Consider the following 20082-nt stretch of genomic DNA (forward strand, 5'->3'; position numbering starts at 1 on the left):
TACATAATAATAACAATGTAAATTGTTAAGATCAGGGTTGTAATTTGTTATAATTACTATTACTGTTGGCGTTATAATAATAATAATTGTTGTACTATTGTTTTCAATCAGGCCCCAGTTGACCAATCTCTGCATCACCATTTTAGCCAATGCATTTACTTGTCTATGGAGGAATTTAAGTTGTGAAACTAGACCCACATTTACTCAAGGACTGCACTCCAGTACAATTTGGAGGTACTCATAGCCGGCTTTACTTTAACTATTTAAATGTTGTGCTACTTACTTCTACTCCTCTACACGGACGCAAATATTATACTTTGTACTGCACTTGCTTGCACTTCGAGCCACAAATCATCTTAACAGTAATGTACCTCAGCATTACGAGTATAGTGCAGATGCTCTATGTAATTTACAAAAACTGGATTTTCATATTGTGGAAATATTAACACATTAGTAATAATGTGACCAGATGTTAGGATATGACCTCAATGCTGTACTATGATTTGGTTTAATTTGATTTGAATGGTTCATCATGGGTTATTTATGTAATAAAGTCAACTATTTAGTGTCAGCTCTAAAAAATGATCAAATCCCGTTCTGTTGTAGTTATTAAGATGGCCGCACGGGGGCAGTGAACACTGCAGCCTCTCTGACCATACGCGTCATTTTGAAATGACGTGTATCCGCTTCCGGTATCAGCGTGCGTTGAGCTAAGTTAGCAAAACATATATTGATACTTTTATTTTCGGTGGTGATTTGTTTGGAAGAATAAAGCCACGCATATACTTGTATGCATCGCAATTGAGGGATGTATCGATTGAGTGTCCCGACCGGAAGCTCGTGAGCCAGGAATTAAATCTTTGGTAGCTGGAGTTAGCTGAATTAGCTAGCTTAACTCACAGCCCGCTACTTCTTCCGTAACAACAACGTTGTCTAAAAGTGGTAAGTGAAGTTGAGAAAGGGCTGAAAGTAGAGTAACGGTCATGCTTTTTAATCACAACTTTTTAATCTTAAATAAGCAGAATAGCTTACTAGTGTAGGCAAGTAATGCCACTCAGATCTTGTAAGTTAGCTACTTAAAAGTAGCTAACTTACATACACAGTTTTCTTACATACTTAAAAGTATGTAAGAAATAGTCTTAAAGTGCTTAAAAGTTAGGTTACTAATAAAGTCAAATTTTCCATTTCAGAATAATTTTGTTATTAATTACAATTATTGATGCATTCGTGTATTCGGCACTCGTACATGTTCCAACTGCTGTTGAACTACTTTTTTTTACATTTATATCCTGGGTAGTTTGTGAAATATGTAGTAATATATGGACATAATGTTGTCTACTACCGCCAGACTGTCACTATGAACTATTTGTAGGTTTCCTGACATGTAGTGCAAGAGTGGCATTGCAGCGCAACTGTTAATGTACGCTGTGGTACTCAGTCTGATCAGATTTCAGACTTTCTAATTCATCATGCAACCTTCCTCTGTAAATGATGCGTGAATTAGTTACGTATCTATTATGTATTTATAAATGGTCCATAAGTATTGCAATGTATGTAGCTTGCAGGTATTTTATCGTTGTGTGTTGTCACCCTCACAGATCAATAAATCTCAACCAAAACATGTCATTTTCTGCATCTTATCTAACTATGTAGCTTACACATGGATTGTAGTTAATTATGTTTTTGTTTTGTTCTCATTAGACAGGCACCATGGCCAATCTAGAGCAGTGGGTGAACGACCGTCTCCATGACATCCTCGGGTTGAGTGACAGATATGTGTCTCAATTCATGATCGGCACTGCACGGAAAGCATCGAGTTCTCAAGACTTTGTAACTCGTCTTGAGGAGACGGGTACGATTGACATCGAACCAAGTGTGGTTGCGTTTGCACAAGAGCTCTTTGACAAGGTATATTCTATCAACATTCCTTGTTTTGACTTGCTGTAACATATATGCATTTGTATACATATTCATTTTTAATTAATTACATATTATGCTAGTTGCTTGCATTATTAGTATGGGAGATTATGGTGGGAAACAAACCTGTAACAATCTACATGCGTTATAGATTCCTCGTAAGCAGGTTGTTGAGAAACCAGCCCGGGCGATGGAGCGGGAAGCCATTGAAATGGACAAAAAGAATCGGACATACACGTTACTGGAGGACAGTGAGAGCGATGGAGAAGCTGTGAGGGAAAAGGAGAAAGGGAAAAAGAAAAAGGACAAAGACAGAGGAAACAGGAGGAAGAACTTCAGAAAGAAGAAAATGAGCGAGTCGTCAAGTGAGGATGAAGCACCTAAAAGGTAATCCAGATATTTTATGTTGATTATATTGTGCTCGTTTGATTTTTCTTTAATAAATGTTTCGTCTGATTCCATTCAAAACATTTCTTGAGTATAGTGATATTAGTAGAACAGGAAATCCATCATCTATATTGAGTTATTAAATTAGTAAATACTATTTCTGTTTTGGTTTCATTTACCTCTTTTTTTTATACCAGTTTTTGGTTTGATGTATTTTCTTTTCTTATATCAGGGGGAATTTAAGCCAAAGGGACCATACGTCTCCCAAGAAAGAGGATGAAGAGGAAGAGTGGGAGAAGGAAGAGAGAGAGCGACAGCAGGACATTGAAGAGAGAGATGCGTTCGCTGAGCGAGTAAAGCAGAAAGACAAAGACAAGACCCGTAACATCACTGAGAGGACAGACAAAAAGGTGGGAGAAGAGAGAATAACAATACAGCTCATGCACCTTTTCAAAGGTGGTTCACAATGCCTTACAGGTAAACACCTTTGTTGTGTTTTTTTCTCTCCAGGCGTATGAGGAAGCTCAGAAGAGGCTTAAGATGGCTGAAGATGATCAGAAGAATATGGTAAACGAGTTTCTATTTGTGCTGGAAAAAAATATCTTTATATTTTGTCACAATCAAGTGAACATTTCTTAATTGCCGCACTCCTAAGTGTTAGAATATGATGTTTTGGGGCAATAAAGACTAAAAATCAGTTAGCAGAATACGAACTGTGTACTGAAGTTGCTGATCCTTTTTCTTCCTTTTTCTTCCTGTAGTTGCCAGAGTTGAGGAAGCGCTCTCGCTGGGATTATCTAAAAAAGAGAGAGGCAGAGAAGCTGGAGGACCTTGAGGCAGAGATCAATGATGATGAGTACCTTTTCCATACAGACGAGCTGACAGAGAGGGAAAAAAAGGAGTTGGATTACAAACGCAACCTGCGGGACCTAGCTAAAGATTACAAGAAGGCCGGTGCCAAAGAACAGGAGGAAAGGAAGAACAGATACTATATGCCAGAAGAGAAGAGAAACAAGGTAGGAACGAGGGATGTCACATACAAACACAATGTGCAGAAACAGTCACCTACTTAAGTGTGCCTCTTTTCGATTGTTAACTCTTCTACTTCTTCCCCGCTGACCAGGAGGTGCCCCAGAGGGACCTGGAGCTGGAGGAAAGTCCCATGGAGCTGGGAGGAGAGCAAGGCCGCTGGGAGGAGGAGAGGCTGAAGACGGCTTCCCTCAGTTTTGGCGCCAAGAGGGAGCGAGAGCAAGGGATGAGACAGGAGCAGGAGAGGTACCAGCTGATCCTGGAGGAGGACGAGATGATTGACTTTGTCAGCACTGCCATGACCATGAAGGGAACTCAGCCGGATAAGGTGGGGTTCACTTAGTACGGTCTGCTTCTTCGTTACTATTTGTTTCTGTTTGTGTCATTTCACTTTTCCTTTTATAAATGGCCACTAGTGTCTGACAGGTCATTTGCACTGCCGAGCCAAGACAGCTAACATGAAGGAAATAAAGTCTTTTGTTGAGATTGGGGCAAGGGGGTTTGTTAGTTGTTTTATTTAGCGTTTTTTTAGCAGTGACAAGAGAAATGGCCAAGTAAGTCTCAAAGAAAAAACAAAATTGCGCAATATGGCAATATTTTGGACTTGAAGCAGACAAGAGGTAAGCAGAAAAACATAGATGAGGAGTCTTTTAAATGCTGTAGGAGTCGCTGGCGTCTCATTCATGGGCTCTCTCTGGCTCAGTAAGTCTGGTCCTCTTGGGAGTTGCTGCTAAGTCACGAGTGACACCTAGTGGTCACATTCGGTATATCAGGCCAAAGTAAACCTGTTCTTCTGACCCTGTTGTGTTCAGGATCAGGAGGCCCTGGCTGTGTCCCAGGCAGAGCTGAAGAAACAGTCCATGCAGGAGGTCCGTCGCAGCCTGCCCATCTTCCCCTACAGAGACGACCTTCTAGCTGCCATCAACGAGCACCAGATTCTAGTCATTGAGGGGGAGACAGGCTCCGGAAAGACCACTCAGATCCCTCAGTACCTCCTGGAACATGTGAGTGCAGAATCTAACAATAACATCATAATATACTGGCATTATAGATGACCAGCAGACATTACAAAGCCCACTGACAGACAGACTCTAGGTCAGCATTACTGCATACTAATGAGGAAAGTAAAGTTATGATTCTACCCATCAACTGATTGTTCCTCTCTCAGGGCTACACAAAAGGAGGCATGAAGATCGGGTGTACACAGCCTCGCAGAGTGGCTGCCATGTCAGTTGCATCCAGAGTGGCACAGGAAATGGGCGTCAAGCTCGGGAATGAGGTGAGCTTGTCACATAATCATGCCGATCCCATAACATTCAATGTTAGGTCTGTACACCATTGAGTACTGGATTACACCATGAATCAAATATTTTGTAAACTGCGGTTGTCTAATATTTCTATTTCATAAAATGCTTTATTTAACCTTAAATCAATCTCTTCACATTGTCTTCATTGCTTCTTCCAGGTGGGTTACAGTATTCGTTTTGAGGACTGCACATCAGAGAGAACAGTTCTCAGGTACATGACGGACGGCATGTTGCTCCGAGAGTTTCTCACCGAGCCCGACCTGGCCAGCTACAGGTAATCCAAAGGAGTCATTCATCACTGTTCAGAAAATAACGTGGCAAATGATGTTTTCTTGGAAAGTTATCGGGTTTTCAAAGTTTTTCCTCATTACACGTTGCAAATTCAACTTTCATTTTTGGGCACTGTATTTACTTTATTATCGCTTACCTTCCACTGACAGATACCCCAATTTCCTTAAGTTTTTTTCTGACCATAAACGTACCAAAGTTCGTCTTCGGCGTTTCTCACATCTGTCGTGACTATGTCCTTGTATATTTATTAAACACCCGCTGGTATTACTATATGAGTTGTGCTTAACCCTGCCCTCTCCCCACAATCTCTGTCGGACTCTCTTCACCCAAGTGTGATCATCATAGACGAAGCCCATGAGCGAACGCTCCACACAGACATCCTGTTTGGTCTGATAAAGGACATCGCCAGGTTCAGGTCAGACCTGAAGGTGCTGGTGGCCAGCGCCACTCTGGACACCGAGCGCTTTTCCTGCTTCTTTGATGACGCGCCTGTCTTCAGGATCCCTGGCAGGAGGTTCCCCGTTGATATCTTCTACACTAAAGTAAGAACTAGCATCTTATTTTAATGCTTAATACAGTACATAATACATTTTATCAAAATAATTGGTGAATAATTGCCGCTCAATAGAAAAGAAACAGGGATATAAAACACAAAGAATAAAAAATTGCCTTTTTTTCTTTTTTTAAAGAAAACATAACTCCTAAACTATTTCTCATTAGTGGGAAATTTGTTTAAATAAAACATGTATCACTAATAATAAAAGCAGATTGTAGTGTGTACTGACATCATCCTTGTTCACAGCCTTTTTGTAGGACAACAACCAAAAACCAAACTGTCTTTTTGATGCAAGAACTGTATGTTGTGTTCTCAAGGCTCCGGAGGCTGACTACCTGGAAGCTTGCGTGGTGTCGGTGCTCCAGATCCACGTCACCCAGCCTACCGGGGACGTACTGGTCTTCCTCACAGGACAGGTATAGTTTACGTCCCTCTCCCTTTTTATTTTGGGTTCTGCATAGGTTTTGTTTATTTTTGGACAAATTATTAATTATTCTACACATGTTCTGTATTTATAAGACTAAAAGGAACCAGCCCGAGGAGAAATTTATATATTTAAAAGCCAACCAATGTAAAATATTAAAGTCCCTTCTAATAATGCTCATAGTCAATTCCTTCATGAGTTATTTGTGACGCTAGAGAACATAAACACATCAGTGTCAGTAAAGTGCAGCATGACCTGATATCAATCTCTAAACTATGATTTCCCCCCGTGGGTCCATTCAGCATCAAAACTGTCCAATCAGTTGCCTATCGTGGTACGTTAGTGAAGAGTTTCAGAGTTAACATGAGTGTCACCTGAAATAGAAGGTGACAGTGTATCCTTTCTCCCTTCTTTGGTCTGGACAAAGTAAATCGAACTACAAGTGTGAAAGCCAGTGTAGGAGGAAGGGATGTACAAAGGGTATTATTTCTCTTTGTGTGTCGGTCGCCTCTTCAACCTCTTGTGTTTCTTGTAGGAGGAGATCGAAACGTGTTGCGAGCTGCTCCAGGAGAGATGCAGGCGTCTTGGATCAAAGATAGCAGAGCTGCTGGTGCTTCCCATCTATGCCAACCTGCCATCTGACATGCAGGCGAAGATCTTCAACCCTACTCCACTGGGAGCCCGTAAGGTGAGACGAGGTCTTATTTCTGTGCAGAATACGTGGAGAATTGTTATTGTTTCCTAATACAATAAGGACTCTGAATGTAATAGGTCACTGTTGGAATAATATTTCACCTTGGCAGATAAAATGGTCAGTAGACGTTGACAAAGTTTATTTCTCTGAGAGGCGGGAATAAAGACAATAGCTCTCTGCTATCTGTTCACTGTATCGCTTGTGTAATGAATCGGATTAAATGTCAATGCTATTATTCACCAATGGAGGCCGCTGTAGTTCAATTACATTGGTTATGGAGACTCGGTATCCTACTTTTTTCAAACACTGTTGGACAGATTAAAGCATTGTCTTGATGTTTTTTTATCAAGTCTTTGTTCCCATTGTTACACAGCTAGATTTAATCTTGCTTTTAATTTGTTTGAGAGTTGCTTACTCACTTTATCTCTCGGCACTGTGTTCTCTTCCGATCAATCAAAGGTGGTGGTGGCGACCAACATAGCAGAAACCTCGCTGACCATAGATGGCATCATCTACGTCATCGACCCAGGCTTCTGCAAACAGAAGAGCTACAACGCCCGCACCGGCATGGAGTCACTCATCGTCACACCCTGCTCACGGGTAACTGCTCACTGTTCTTATTAGAGTTTGGCAAGCGTGAGGTGAATGCGGGGTGTCATGAACGCACACGTTTTCATTCACTTAGGCTACAAGTAGTGACATTGTATGACAGCTTAAGTTGCAAGTCTCTGTATTGGTTTCTAAACGTCCACCTCCTTCTGCGTGTTTCTGTTTCGCTCTCAGGCTTCAGCCAACCAGAGGGCAGGCCGTGCAGGCAGAGTGGCTGCTGGGAAATGTTTCAGGCTTTACACAGCCTGGGCCTTCAAACATGAGATGGAGGAGTCGACGGTGCCTGAGATTCAGAGGACCAACTTGGGAAATGTCGTCCTGCTGCTGAAGAGCTTAGGTGAGCCGAAGAGCTACTCATGGGTTTGATATAATGACTAATAATGTGATGCTATGGTGTTATTTGGTGGCTGGGGGTGTGCAATAAGCTAATACTTTTTGCTTCTAGGCATCAATGACCTCATTCACTTTGACTTCATGGACCCACCTCCTCATGAGACTCTGGTCTTAGCGCTGGAGCAGCTCTATGCCCTGGGAGCACTCAACCACCTGGGAGAGCTCACCAAGGTACAAACCCAGGGCTTGAATTCATCAAATGTCCAATTACACATATTAGCAGCTATAGTTGACATCTTTATCATAACTATGTATCAAATGGAAATGTGAAAGGGTGATGAACCTACAAAGAATTAGCACCTGAATCTACAGCTTTCTTTGCTTCACAGAGCTTTGGCACAGTGACACATGCAGGACAGCTCTTCTTACTATTTACAGATGAGGTCTATTGTGAATTAGGTTGGCATCACTGAAAAGTGGGTTCCCCCCACGCCATCCTGTTCATCCTGTCAAATAGACACAGGGTCATAAGCCCACAGAACAAACATATTTTCTCAGAAAAGACACTTAGCTTTTTGCTTTTACATGCATCATCTATGTTTTTCGTCACAATGTTCCTCCATGTTTGCATGGCGTTTTGTACATACCCGAGGCTCGAGATGCTGTGTCCCGGCCTCCAGCATTGAGGAGTCACTTCCTTGATGAAAAGTGCTGATACAAGAGACAACTCACTCACAACTTCAAGTTGTATTTTGAACCTTGTCTTGTTTTCAGATATTATCAAGGGAGTGAGGATGTTTTTCAGAGTGTGTAGCAGACTGCATAATTGTTGACTACCTACTGCAGGTTATTGTTTATTTATCGAATGAATGGAGTCAAATGTCTTCAAGTGTTTGTTCTTTTTTGTTGGGGTTCAGCTGGGTCGCAGGATGGCTGAGCTCCCGGTGGACCCCATGCTGAGCAAGATGATCCTGGCCTCTGAGCAGTAAGTCTCCAATCTGACAAAGTTTTCAGTTTATGTTCATTTGACAGGACGCATTTCCTGTATGAAGTATTAAATGTGTTTAGTAAAAAGACATTAGTTTGAGTTTGTCCAGTTCTTGACTAGGCAGCTGGAGTTTTGTCTTGAGGAGTGATGCGATTCATATGCTCAAACCTTTGCAATAAGATATTGCCGGGTTATAGATGAGGATATACTGTCAAATGGGCTAAAGAGATGAATTGGACTTGCACTTATATTTGTTATTAATATGGGTTTGAGGATCAATTCTTCATGCAGGAGAATGTTGATGATGTATCTCTAAGGGAGAAATTGATTCACATTAAACATGAATGGACAAATTCGCTCTGTTTTTGCCTTGTATAGTTCCTCTTTATTTAGACACTTTTTAGGGGGATGTTTTTGGAGAAGAAAGTTTAATTTGTTCAGTTGGTATGAATAATATTTTACCGCTCTTTTATATTGTTAACATTGTGTTCTGTTTGTTGAAATGATATGAAGGAAACTTGTAAGTTGCTAAATAAGGATGTTGTTCATAAAGTATTTGAAAAAGAGACAGTGGCAACTTATTTAGTGAATGTATGAGAGTTCAGAAAGATTTTTTATTTCTCTCTGCATGTTTTATATATTTATATTTTCTATCTCTTTCCAGGTACAAGTGTTCAGAGGAAGTGTTGACTATAGCTGCCATGCTGTCGGTAAACAACTCCATTTTCTACCGGCCCAAAGACAAGGTGGTGCACGCCGACAACGCCAGAATGAACTTTGTGGTGCCTGGAGGAGACCACCTGGTGCTGCTCAATGTCTACACACAGGTATGAGAGCGAGATATCAGGTACAAATCTATTATGCTCAACTGTTCAATCCAATCGACTTGCAAGAAATGCTTATCATGAATAACTGTCAGTGGGGTTTTCTTTAAGCTCCACATAAATCATTTCAGTTCAGTGTTGGTATTTATTGAGCACTAGACATTTTTGTTTGTGCTCATGATTTGTGTCTAAAACCAAACTACCACATGTTCATGTTATTTTTAGCATCCGTTTGTTTCTAGACTAGTTTCGACTCAACGGTAATCAACTACAACCTCTAAAAAGTTTATACCCTGTAACTAACTTTCAAGATAATTGCTAAAAGGATGGGATACATATTTTTGATTCTATGAGTGTTATATTATTTTACGGCATCTGGTACACTATATAGTTATTGATCCTTTTGGGCTTTAATCACAATCCATCCAATATTTGTTGGGACATTTCACTCAAAACCACAAATGGGAACCCGCTGGTCGCACGAGAGGAAAAGTCAAGGGATCACTAAAGTCATTGTGGTTCATCCTCAGGGGAACATGAATGAGTGTACAAAATCTCAATCCATCCGACAGATATTTCAGATATGTCTTGACCAATAATGCATGGCTGAAACTGAGATTATAGAAAAGACAGAAAAAATATGCATAGCATTTTGTGTTGTAAAAATGTTTTTCTGCATTATCTCCATTTAAACATTTTGCGATCCCTCAGATTTACCCTGAAACCCCATGTGGGGAACCACTGTTTTAGCGCCGTTTTAGTTGTGCTAACAACCGGTCTCGGTGTCCTTCTCGCGTAGTGGCTGGAGAGCGATTACTCCACGCAGTGGTGCTATGAGAACTTCATCCAGTTCCGCTCCATGAGAAGAGCCAGAGACGTCAGGGACCAGCTGGAGGGTCTGATGGATCGCATTGAGGTGGAGGTGGTGAGCTCCCAGGGAGACAGCATGCCCATTCGCAAGGTCAGTAATACTGAGAAAGGCCCTCTGAGTTTTTGCCACAGTTCCCCGACAAAAAGAATTGTCCATTGTGAAAAGCAGATATAAAAGTCCTGAAAAGTTCAACATGTGGCACGCAATACCAACTGAAAAACAACGCAGTAGAGATGGTCCGTCAAACACCGCTTGTCAATATTTGCTTTTTTTTTGTAGTTGACTCTACCTCAGGCTTAACTTAAGATGAGTGACAAGTGTTTGAAATGTGACCCAGAAAGGGACCAGACTAATTCTGCATGGAAGACCTCAAGATGCTGTCGGCATGATCACACTTTAGAATATCCCGTTGTCGCCTCAAGTTGAATTAATTCCTGTATGTCTCCATATGGAGATGAAAGTTCACCCACAGATACAGCAAGTATTTGCTCAAGAACACAAAGCGAGTGGATGCTTTCTGGCACCACACAGTTTTATCAAGGTACTGAGATCCATAGCCTTCTCATATCAGGGTCTATGTGTTGTGAACACACCCCTAAACCACTTGAGATAAGAAAGGGCGTTTGTTTTTTTAGTTGGATTACGCCTTTCTTCCATCACACGCTGTCTTTGTGTCAAATATCCTGCAGCTAAATAGGCCAAAGCAATCCTGTTACTTATTTTGTTATTATAAATTAAAGGGACAATAAATGATTTAACAAATATAAAGCTAATAAATAATAAAGAAAATGTGGCTTGAGCAGCATCGTAAGTGTTCCTGGTGGTAAATCAGGCATCATGGACGCCTACATGATCACATACAAACACAAGAAAAAATGCTTATCTTATTTTAAGACGCATGACTAATGTGTGACAGATGTTGTCTGTCGGCTCTTTTTCAGTTTCACGCTGTCCCTTTCAGCATTGGTTTCTTGAACGCACCCAACATAACCTGGCCTAGATTCAAGCTGCTGTGAATAGTTTGTGTGCATCTGTAACAACAAGTTTGGAAAAGCAGGTCTGAATGTTGTGCGTTTGGAAACCAAATCCTACACAAAACTCACCTTTAGTTTAAAACGTGTGAATAATGTTGTTGTTATTTTGTGAATTATCTGTAAAGTAAAAACACTATTGTTGCTGTCTAAGGAAGAATGCAGCTCCAAATTCTGTGAAGAATGTTTTTAATTATTGATTGTGTTTCTTACATGTGGGTGGAGAAAATCCTCCTACTTCTTAAGCAAATATTTAAAAAAACAACAACAATGGCTTGGTTTGAAAAAATGCATTGTCATGAAGCTAAAAAGGCTTTTTTCCCTTTGCTCTTGAGATATATATTTTCACCAGGACAGTGACAATAAGCAGTACTTAACAGTCACAAAAGTCACAGAATGTTATCCTTTGTGCAATTCCTGTTTGATTGTTCAAGGACGAGTTATATCTCAAAACGGATCCCATAACTTTACGATCGATGTTAATGAACCTCTCTCTCGTCTCTCTCCCAGGCGGTGACGGCAGGATATTTCTATCACACGGCGCGGCTGAGCAAAGGCGGCTACAAGACGGTGAAGCACCAGCAGACGGTCTACGTCCACCCCAACAGCTGCCTGTTCGAGGAGCAGCCGCGCTGGCTCATCTACCACGAGCTGGTTTTTACTACCAAGGAGTTCATGAGACAGGTCTGACTTTATACTGTTTACTTTTTTGCTTCTAGGCAAAAAAATCTCCCGCAAATATTTGCAGAGTTTGTAGATGAAAGGCAGTAGTTGTCTGCTTGTCAAAAGCTTGTCTGCTGACGTGGAAGACTTTCATGGAACACAGGAAGAGCTATTGTTTAAAATGTAAATAACATGATGACGGCTTCCACAGAATAATGTCGTGTGGGAATGACACAGCACAATAAAGAGGAAGTGTTCCTGGACAACATTTAACTTTTTATATATCCATACATTGATTAATCTCTGTCACCCTGCACACAGGTGATTGAGATAGACAGCGGCTGGCTTCTTGAAGTGGCTCCTCACTACTACAAGAGCAAAGAGCTGGAGGACAGCAGCAGCAAGAAGATGCCCCGCAAGCAGGGAAAAGCAAAAGAGGAGCTGGGCTAAAGAGAGGGCCGAGGCTCAGAGGACAGATGGGGAAAATCTAAAGTGCAGGGGCCCGCCCCCTCTCAGGGCTGGGTACAAAAAAAACAGATAAAAATGAATTAGATTTTAATTGAAAAAAATAAAGAAGAACATTGTGGTTGGAGCTCCATGGGCTTCACTTGTTTGTCTTCAGTTGTAGCGTGAGATGGCTTTTCGGACCACATTTGGCTGCACAAAGTAGTCTGAACACAGTCACATGGAGCAGAGGGACCCAGTCAAGTGAGGAGTGGGTCACAAACTCACACACCGAGTTAATCAGAAACCGGCTGTGTCAGCTGGGGCCACAACAAGGACACGTTAATGCACTTGGATCTGAGTTTCCTGCATTGATTGCAGCAGCACTGACTCTCTGGGTGGGTCCTACAGCTCATTAACAAAAGAGACTGGAGCTTTGTTTTCCAAGTGCTTTTCAACGGCCACCAGACTCTTTGTTGACTTTTGTCAAATTGTATATTTGTGAAACTAGCACACTGTTAAAGTGTGCAAATGACTGAGGAGCCTCTATGAAGCTGAGAAGACAAATGTCCAAATAACAAGTTTAATTCTTGTGAGGCTCCTAATCTTGTTTATTTTGTTTCTTTTTTTTCCACGCCAATAAAGTTTTACAACCACTTGTTTTGTCAGCTGGTTTTCAGCTCAGTAACAAGTCAACACATTAGTTTTTACAGCCAATCCACAGTGGTTTCTTTCTGGTTATAATTGCATCAGGAAGTTAACTACTACTATTGTTCAAAATGTTATATTTAGACGCAGCGTTTGACTCCTGTTGTCATGCTGGTTATGTTGTACAACGTGTTTTGAGTGAAGTTTTACCAAATCAACATCAAAGCATCCAAAGATGTTGATGTGACCTCATAATGCAATTTAAAAAAAAAAAACTTAACTAATACCAATAGCTTTCTCATTTCAACTGGTCAACTTTTCAATGTGCAAAATATGACGTATGCTGGTTATATATAAATCATTGTCAGTGGAAGTCATTCAAGAGAAGCTAGATGGAAAGGGTGTTATTGGTGTTGTGATGAGCTATGAAAGGTATGAGACGCTGATATCTGCAGTGTTGACGGGAGAGAACGTTTGTCTTTTCGTGACTGGAAGTTCTCAACATTCACGTCTGCTCTTCTTCATTTATATCACACAAAGTCTCATCGAGCCAACACTTTAGTGCTTCTCTATCATGTGACCCTCCACGAATGCAATGTGATATTTAATGCACATTTAACCACTATAAGAGTTTGATTGTCAAACGTAATTGTCCAATAAGAAAATGCAGCTGACTTTTAAGTAATACTTTCATAGCAGTGTGATTCTGATGTGTGTGGTTACCAGTTTTTCTGCAACACAGACACAATAAAAAAATAAAGAAAACTGACTCACCTCAGCAGGTCCAACTGGTCTGACCAGAGGAGACGAAAGGGGAGGAGGAAGAGGCAACAAGGAAAAGAAGGAGTGTTCAGAGGAGGCTGTGCTGCGTTACAATTAGAAAACCAGATATGAGAGGAATAATATACAAGGACAGAGCAGAACTTCAGCGAGACCAAAGACTTCCAGAGGGAAGAACTTCTGTCAGTTATGAAGTTTGGTGCATATTTCGACTGGAGCAGTACACAAAAGGATTGTTCGACTTGTGAGATCATCTCTTGACAACTTGTTCCGATATTCATCTACCTCAGCAGGTCAGTCTCTCTTTGTGTGTGTGTGTGTGCATGTGTGTGTGCACATTGTGTAATTATTTACATTCCTGTTCTTTGTCCAAGAAAAAAGTTTACCATGGCCAGCATACTTATTTTAAAACCCTAAAATCCTTAATGAACAGAAACTTACAACTAAACTTGAACTTGTTGCAAATTGCAAAATGCATTTTTTATAATTTGGAAAGAAAACAGCTGCTAAAATGTTAACTGTGTGCCTCCCACCAGGTCAAAACCTTTGAGTTAATGACTGATTTTGTGAGATTGATGGGTACGATGGCATGTTTGCTATGATATCTCAGAAACAATGAAGCTGTTGACACACCAGTGTCCTCCTTGGTGTAGTTTTACTTCACAAGTTTCAACCCACTTAGACTGCAGGATATAATAGATCCCTACTGACTTATGTGAAGCACTTCCAGTTCTGCAGTTCTGTTTGCTGATGACTTCTGTGCAGGAAAGCCTATAAAACAAATACGACACATTATCGAGGAAAGATCAATAAATAAAATTAACAGATAGCATTTTGATACTATAGAAACGTTAGATTGCAAGAGATAAGGCATTATTGCTTCATTGTGATAGAGCAGGTACATTCCTACAGTCTGTTTCCTGCTCCGCTGGTTTTCTGTGAGCCAGTAAATGTAACCCAGCTTCACTCTTCCACAGCTCCTATTGGGAATCTGTAAATCTGATTCCAGCCGGCGCTCTACCACTAACATCATCCAACCAACATGAGCGGAGACAGAGAGGGACACAGGCCCTACAGCCACGGAGCCGGACAGGCCCCCAACGTCAAACCCAAGCTGGGCCAGAGAGAGAAGAACACCAAAGAGGACATGTGGAAGAAGGAGAAGCCTGCAAAAGTGAGGAGATCGAGGAGCACCAACTCTGATAGGACGGAAAGGGGCAGGAGGAGAGAACGAGACGGGCAGCAGGCAGACAGGAGGCAGCGGGGGAGGAGTGAGGAGGCCCGGGGACGAGACAGGAGAGAGAGAGAGAGCTCCAGGAGAAGGGTAAAGCCCCCTGAAGATGATGTGGAGGACACTGAGTGCGCTGTGTGCTTCTGCTCATACGATAACATCTTCAGGACCCCGAAGCTCCTGGTGTGCGGCCACACCTTCTGCCTGGAGTGCCTCGCTCGCATCAACGTGACCTCCCCCGAGTTAAAGACGCTGTGCTGCCCGGTGTGCCGCGAGCTGACCGAGCTCCCCCACGGCAGGGACTTGCCCCATCTGGGAAACAATGAGGACATCATAGGCAAGCTCCCACCAGACATGCATAGGGCGCTGTCCATCCGGTTCAAGCGCAGCAAGGGCCAACTGCTCCTGAAGAACCCCCCTCACAGCAGCCCGAGCAAGTCTAACTTCCTCACCCTGCCAAAAAAGAGTCTGCATGGTCCAACGACAGCAGGCGGTGACCTTCACTTGGCTGCACTGGAGCAAGGAATAGCGCCAGCCACTATGGTGGACGTAGGCAGGCCTCCAAACAGGGTCAGAGGTCGCCTGCGCAGGCTGTTCCGCTCGGACCAGTGCTACTACATCGTGGTGGCGTCCATCATCACCATCACTGTGGCGCTCATGCTGGTTGGGGTTCTGGCCTTTGTGATCTTACCGAGTGTGAACAATCACCGGCCTCCTCATGGAGGGAACCAAACGTCAGACGGCCGCCCGGACTAGAAACCGGAAGGGGGGTAGGAGAGGACAGGCTGAACTTGTTGTGGTTTTCAGTGATCTCTGTGCCCTTGGTGAAGGAAAAGCTAAGCACTGCACCGGGGCACATTCCGTGCAGTGAATGAAATGAAGGAAAACAAGAGCGGCAACATTTTTTTTTGCTGGTACACACACACACAAGCTCCAAGTTGCACATATGGGCAATAAACACAGCAAACAGGGCAAACTTGTATGTTTGTTTGTTGTTCTATGTTTTTGCTCTTTCCTGAACATGTTTGCCGTTACTGTGAATGCCAGAAATACTATAAGCTGTAAATGCACTAAACTTTCCATAATCATAATCAGGTCAGGGTTTCTATAGACCACCATTGTACATAGACATAGAGGATGTATGTATTTGTAATTATTTTCTCTCTTTTTTTCAAAACAAAGGACCTCTCCACCCTATTGTATCATTAAAGTAAGCCTTTTTCAAGACTTTGATAGCTCATTGCTCAGTATTTCGAGAACACACGATAAAATAAAAACAGATTTTAATCTAATTTTATTTTCTGTGAGTAAATCTCTGTGAGTAGAGTATAGTGGGGACTTCCTGTCCTCTTTCCTGACTCTTGTCCTGTGTTGAGTGAAAACAGGCAAAATGCTGTTCAGGGAACCTGCACGTCGTCTTCAGACACCTGATACCCTCTGGTGATGTAAACAGACCAGTGAACATTGGGGCTTGAATCCTGAATGTTCACACTGCCGCTCCTCTCTATTGTCAGGCTGACAAACCTGTTTGACAGCATTGCATTTTACGACTTAGAGAGGATGGCTGTTTACAGTTTTAACAATGAGATTCAAGCCAATTTTAATATGCCATCCAACTTTTTGGTGCGATGGCCAAAACATGTGGGATTGTATATCATGAACTGCAGGAATAACTGAAGAGAAAATAAATTAATTTTTTCATCTTATGTGGTATACCTGAGTGGACAGTAGCCAGGTTGAAAATGACAGGATAAATGTTGTATAGTGATGCTCATTCCAGTATTTAAAATCAAGAAAAATCTTTACATAAAAAGCTGAGAATGATGATCAGCCAAGAAGTATTTAGATCCTTTACTCAGTATGTATGTATCCTTTACTCTGTACATCAATGTAAAAATACTTTGACAATTAGAAATCATGCATTTGTAATAGTATCAAAAGTATCAGTACTCATCCTGCAGAAAAATGACGTCTGTGACTGAAATTATCATTCTTTTTATTACTTCCGTTGAAGTATCAATAAATAAGCCTTTGTTTTAGCTCGTCGAGCTGCAGCTAATTTTAACCTTATGTACGAAAAAGGGTTGTGAAATGATTTGTGTTCTAAAATGGAAGAACAATTGAAGATTATGCCCCATAAAGTTGTTTTGCATTTGTATTGTATATTGTATTCTCATGTACTCACAGACTTGGAACATGACATGTCACCATTACTATGTTTGTATTGTGATTACAAACCAAACAAGTACCAAATGTAAATTTTGAAAGGTTATCAGTAAATGGAAAGGCAAATGTACACATTTTCCTCTAAAATATAGTAATGTAGAGGTACAAAGTAGAATCAATTGGCCTACAAGTATCTCAAAACACAGTAAGCAAACTTCAGTTAATGTATACATTCCACCACTGATCCGCCGAGAAAACCGGTTGCATTGCACAAGTTGGCGATACCTCTGCGCATGCAGGACTTCTACTGAGTGTTTTTTTCCACCACTGCTTAAAGACACACCCACCTGAGCCCCCCTCCCAGGCTATCGAGGCAAATATGGTCAGGTGCACTAGAGCAGAAAAGACCCCCCCACCCTCCTCCTCTAATCCACTCATAACGCGAATGTACGTTTATGCCTATACGTGTTTGTGACAGCAGAGATGGGACTTTAAAAACTTTAAAGCAGAAAGTCCTTAAAAAAGAAGTCTGTTGTGGATATTATCGAGCGCCATGACTTCCACACCCTCCGCCTCTGCCTTGACGGCTGTTATCCGGTGTCGGGGCAATATCTTGGCCAGGAAGCCGCCTATGAAGCGGCCTCCCGGCTCGCCGTACAGCCTCGCGGTCACCGGCGGCTCGCCTGCAGAGCGCACCCGGTCCAACCAGGCGTCAGCGTGGGAGGCTTTTCTGCGAGGAGACCGTGTTCTAGTGGGAAGAAGACTGACTGTGTCGCCGAGGGTGGATGGCAAAATGTCGAGAGAGAAAAAATCCAGGGAAACTCATAAATTATGTCACCCAAAACGTTCGCAATCCGCAGGGGACCCGCACTCAGCTGTGCATGGTGTCCAAAATGTGCAGGCGCGTCATCTGGCACGCAGACCGACTTGCAGCCTGCCTCCAATAGACAAACACTCTCAATCAATTCAAGCGACTAATGGGGCATGTGCTATCTGTAACATAGTATTTGGTGAGAAAACCGGAGAATTCCCAGTACTGAAAGTAACCATAACGGCCCCGTGTTTGCTGAAAAATGCAGGACAAATACCGTCTTTCGTTCTCACTAGCTGGGTAACAGCGAAGAGCACCTGCTTGTCTTTGACCGCTCTGGTGTCCCAGTTTCTGTGTTTGAAGCTGGCGGTGTTGTGGAGGTCCAGCAACAGCCCTCGTGACGCTCTGCAGCATCAGGCCATCAGACACAATGCCCCGCAGGTGAGCGTGATGAGAATTAATGTGGTATACTTTTACAATGAGAATATAAACATACTGTGTTACTATAGACCACATTACATAATTTTTGTTTTGCATGTATACTCTTCCAGGCAAATGGACAAGCCCACGATCCCACTGACATCACCTCCTCCAAGGACAACTCTGGCTCTGGACAAATGACTGCAGGGGACGGACCTGACTGAGAGTCCAAGGCCGCAGCACCAAAAATACACACAGTGTTCTGTCCTTATTTACTGACTTTACCTGCTTTCACAATGCACAAGGCACATTTGGACTTCAACCCAGTGATATGAGAAAACGACTGGTTGTTTTTGAAGCATTTCTCTTTTTTGGAGGAAAAGTAAGCACTACTGTGTAACAAAAAACAGCAAAGAAACATGAACACATGCATGCACATATTACTTCAAGTTTAGGCCTCCTGGTGGACAATTAAAATGATGGCAGTGGCCAAGTTTATTGTTAAGCCTACCATGTACAATTTGCAAACATGGAATGGAGTAAAAGTAAAACATCTCAGACATAAATATTGAAATCCCATCGGATTAAACATTTTAGAAATGTGAAAGTATTACTGAAAAATGTAAATGCTTTTTCTTCACTTATGGCACCTATAATCATGGAATAAGTAATTTAGATCTTTTACATTGGCTGTACAACAATAAAAACATGTGTTCCATTCAAACACTTCACAAGTGAAATTACAGACGTATTATCAGCTAAATGTACTTAAAGGATCACAAGTTGAAGTAATCATTATATATTATTAGCAATGGTGGAATGCAAGTGAATTTAACTTTACTGTGCTTAACATGTTTCATGGTATACTATACATGAGTATTTAAATGTTATGCTCCTTTATATTTTTATATTTGAGTGGCAAGTAGCATATTTTCTACTCAAAGAGTTTAGATTTATTTGACAGATAGTCACTTTAATAAATATGTTCAGTTTATGATACGACGCAAAGTTTTGTATAAAGAAAATCTATAATTTTCACCTTAGTACGTAGGGTTGTACTTTTTCCATCTCTGATGATTGGATTTTGTATTACTGCATACATGAGGAATACAACTGTTAATGTAGTTGATCCAAGTTCAGCTAATTTGAATAAAAACGTGTGCTTAGTACATGAAGTACTAAGTTATTTTTAACCACTGGAACCACCGACAGATACTATAGAATGTATATTGTATAACACCCTACAGATACAACATACATACATATATATATATATATATATATATATATATATATATATATATATATATATATATATACATATACATATACATATATATATATATATACATATACATATACATATATATATATATTTATATGTGTGTGTGTGTATGTATATATTATATAGAGAGTCTTTTTTGATTGTATCTGTAGGTGTTGTTTAACTGTTATATATATATATATATAAATAAATATATATATATATATATATATATATATATATATATATATATATATATATATATATACACATATATATACATATATACACACACACACACATTTTTGTCATCAGGCAGAAGAAAATAAGTATTCTACCATTGAACAAAACATGTATTTTTTCCCTAAAGACCAAAGCACACACACACACACAC

At 41.2% G+C, this 20082-nt stretch overlaps 3 protein-coding genes across 3 annotated transcripts; all 3 read left to right on the forward strand.

The window, feature by feature from the left end:
* The first annotated feature begins 689 nt into the window (after positions 1-689).
* Positions 690-13013, forward strand: dhx16 (DEAH (Asp-Glu-Ala-His) box polypeptide 16). Its single transcript, XM_068569467.1, has 21 exons — positions 690-942; positions 1702-1908; positions 2069-2304; positions 2537-2714; positions 2815-2871; positions 3066-3320; positions 3428-3661; positions 4146-4337; positions 4502-4612; positions 4799-4914; positions 5263-5473; positions 5805-5903; positions 6447-6599; positions 7065-7205; positions 7389-7551; positions 7660-7778; positions 8465-8532; positions 9200-9362; positions 10159-10320; positions 11772-11945; positions 12246-13013. The coding sequence occupies exons 2-21, from the start codon at positions 1711-1713 to the stop codon at positions 12372-12374; spliced, it is 3159 nt and encodes a 1052-aa protein (XP_068425568.1). The 5' UTR covers positions 690-942; positions 1702-1710; the 3' UTR covers positions 12375-13013.
* A 963-nt stretch (positions 13014-13976) lies between these two features.
* Positions 13977-16283, forward strand: rnf183 (ring finger protein 183). Its single transcript, XM_068570580.1, has 2 exons — positions 13977-14089; positions 14774-16283. The coding sequence occupies exon 2, from the start codon at positions 14839-14841 to the stop codon at positions 15781-15783; it is 945 nt and encodes a 314-aa protein (XP_068426681.1). The 5' UTR covers positions 13977-14089; positions 14774-14838; the 3' UTR covers positions 15784-16283.
* Positions 16284-17676: 1393 nt separating this feature from the next.
* Positions 17677-19384, forward strand: LOC137781691 (uncharacterized). The gene is made up of 2 exons (XM_068570607.1): positions 17677-18445; positions 18556-19384. The coding sequence occupies exons 1-2, from the start codon at positions 17747-17749 to the stop codon at positions 18646-18648; spliced, it is 792 nt and encodes a 263-aa protein (XP_068426708.1). The 5' UTR covers positions 17677-17746; the 3' UTR covers positions 18649-19384.
* Positions 19385-20082: the final 698 nt, after the last annotated feature.

This window comes from Clinocottus analis, unplaced genomic scaffold, assembly GCF_023055335.1.
Source record: "Clinocottus analis isolate CAN_PGR_092001 unplaced genomic scaffold, fCliAna1.0.p SCAF_9, whole genome shotgun sequence".
Classification (NCBI taxonomy): Eukaryota; Metazoa; Chordata; class Actinopteri; order Perciformes; family Cottidae; genus Clinocottus; species Clinocottus analis.